This window comes from Montipora capricornis, chromosome 7, assembly GCF_036669925.1.
Source record: "Montipora capricornis isolate CH-2021 chromosome 7, ASM3666992v2, whole genome shotgun sequence".
Lineage (NCBI taxonomy): Eukaryota > Metazoa > Cnidaria > Anthozoa > Scleractinia > Acroporidae > Montipora > Montipora capricornis.
The window spans coordinates 2,925,674-2,927,393 of record NC_090889.1 but is presented as its reverse complement, the minus strand read 5'-3'; the positions used below and the strand labels follow the sequence as shown (position 1 = coordinate 2,927,393).

Here is a 1,720-nt window from a genome sequence, read left to right as displayed (position 1 = left end):
AGATGGAAGCAATGCAATGACTGGACCCCTTAATATGGATAACAGACGTGTAGAAAATATTGCTCCTGCTAGGCATGGGTATAGCGATGCTGTCAGCAGTTTACATCTACATAACTTTTACTTTGATTTGAATACAGATAATGGTAAAATAGAAGCCCAAAATCCTATTGATATGAAAATTGAAAAAATTAGCAATCTTGGAGAAGGAACTGACAATAGTGATGCTGTAACAAAACACCAATTACAAACTAGTCTAGTATCAAAAGCGGATAAAACAGAGCTGGCTAATTACTTGAAAAAAGACGGTTCACTTTCTGTAACTGGGGATTTCGATTTTTGGTTATAACAAAATAACGCAAGTCGGAAATGGATCACAACCAACTGATGTAGTGAACAAAGGATACATTGATACTGAGCTAGCTGCCAAACCAAATATAAATCAGGTTGTTCTTCGAGACGGTTCGCAAAATATAACTGGGGATTTAAATATGTCTCAGAAAAAGATCATCAATTGTGGTCCTCCAAGCGGTCAATTTGATGTAACTCGAAAGAGTTATGTTGATAATCAGTTTGCAAGATGTTTGAGATTGGATGGTAGTAACAAGATGACTTCAAATCTTGACATGAATAATTTACAAATAAAAAACCTAAAAGATGCAACTCATAATCAAGACGCTATAACTTTGAAGCAAGTAAATGATGCTATTTCAACCACGTCTACCAATAGTGAAAAATACACAGACCGAAAACTTGCAGAGAGTCATATAAGCATGCATGAAAATAGGAAAAATGTGTTAAGCTATGCAATGGATGATGGAGAATTTACAGAAGATTTCAATATCCGAAATGTTATTTTAGTCAATTATTCTGATTCTCCACATAAATCAAACAAAAAGGCGTTTTCATTGAAGGTTCAAAAAACAAATGATGGTTTAAGTCTGTTTAAGGGAAGATTCGATTTCAATCTCTTTAAGTTGTTACGTGATAATTTTAGTGATAATTATACCGTGTGTATTGAAGCGTATTTTCAAAAAGATGGTCGACATGATTCAGAATTTAATTCATTTAATATATCATTTGAAAAACTGAATATGAACATTCATAAATCACATACAATAAAAATAGACACTGATTACAAATATTATCGTAGTATTTTAAACTTATCACCAGACGGTACATCACCATCAATTCAAAGACGTTTATAGGTGAACGCACAGAGTAGATATGATAATTTATCACCTAATTTATTACCTCTTTATGTTGTGATTTATGGAATCAAAGATGAAGCAAAAAACGATATAGATTTTACTATCTATGATTATGAAATCCATAAAAATGAATGGTAATAAGATTTTGGGTTTGTCTGCATCAATAAGTGATAAAATATTACCATCTTACATTTGGGGTAGGACTTTAACATCATCAGTAAGATGTGAATTTCAACATCCACTTTATACGCTTCTAAATTTTGATTCAATATATATCATTTCAATAAAGATTTTTTCTCAATCCACTTATTTATCATCCAGCAATCATCTTTTAATCATTCAAGGGGATAAAATATTCACTTATAATCTAAATTTTCCAACAAATAGAATCATAACAGTAAATATTAATCGATTATTTACTAATCTTGATAACATACGTATACAATTCAGTGATAATATTGTTAAAGTATTCAAATTTAAGATTAAATACAAAACATTCTCCGCTTAAAATA

At 30.6% G+C, this 1,720-nt stretch overlaps 1 protein-coding gene across 1 annotated transcript; it reads left to right on the top strand.

Moving 5' to 3' along the window:
• The first annotated feature begins 488 nt into the window (after positions 1-488).
• Positions 489-1,205, top strand: LOC138055319 (uncharacterized). The gene has a single exon (XM_068901290.1). It carries the CDS (start codon positions 489-491, stop codon positions 1,203-1,205), a length of 717 nt encoding a protein of 238 aa, XP_068757391.1.
• Positions 1,206-1,720: the final 515 nt, after the last annotated feature.

Excerpts from the sequence above, each read along its gene's own strand:
- LOC138055319 (XM_068901290.1), top strand. The coding sequence starts at position 489 with ATGTCTCAGAAAAAGATCATCAATTGTGGTCCTCCAAGCGGTCAATTT.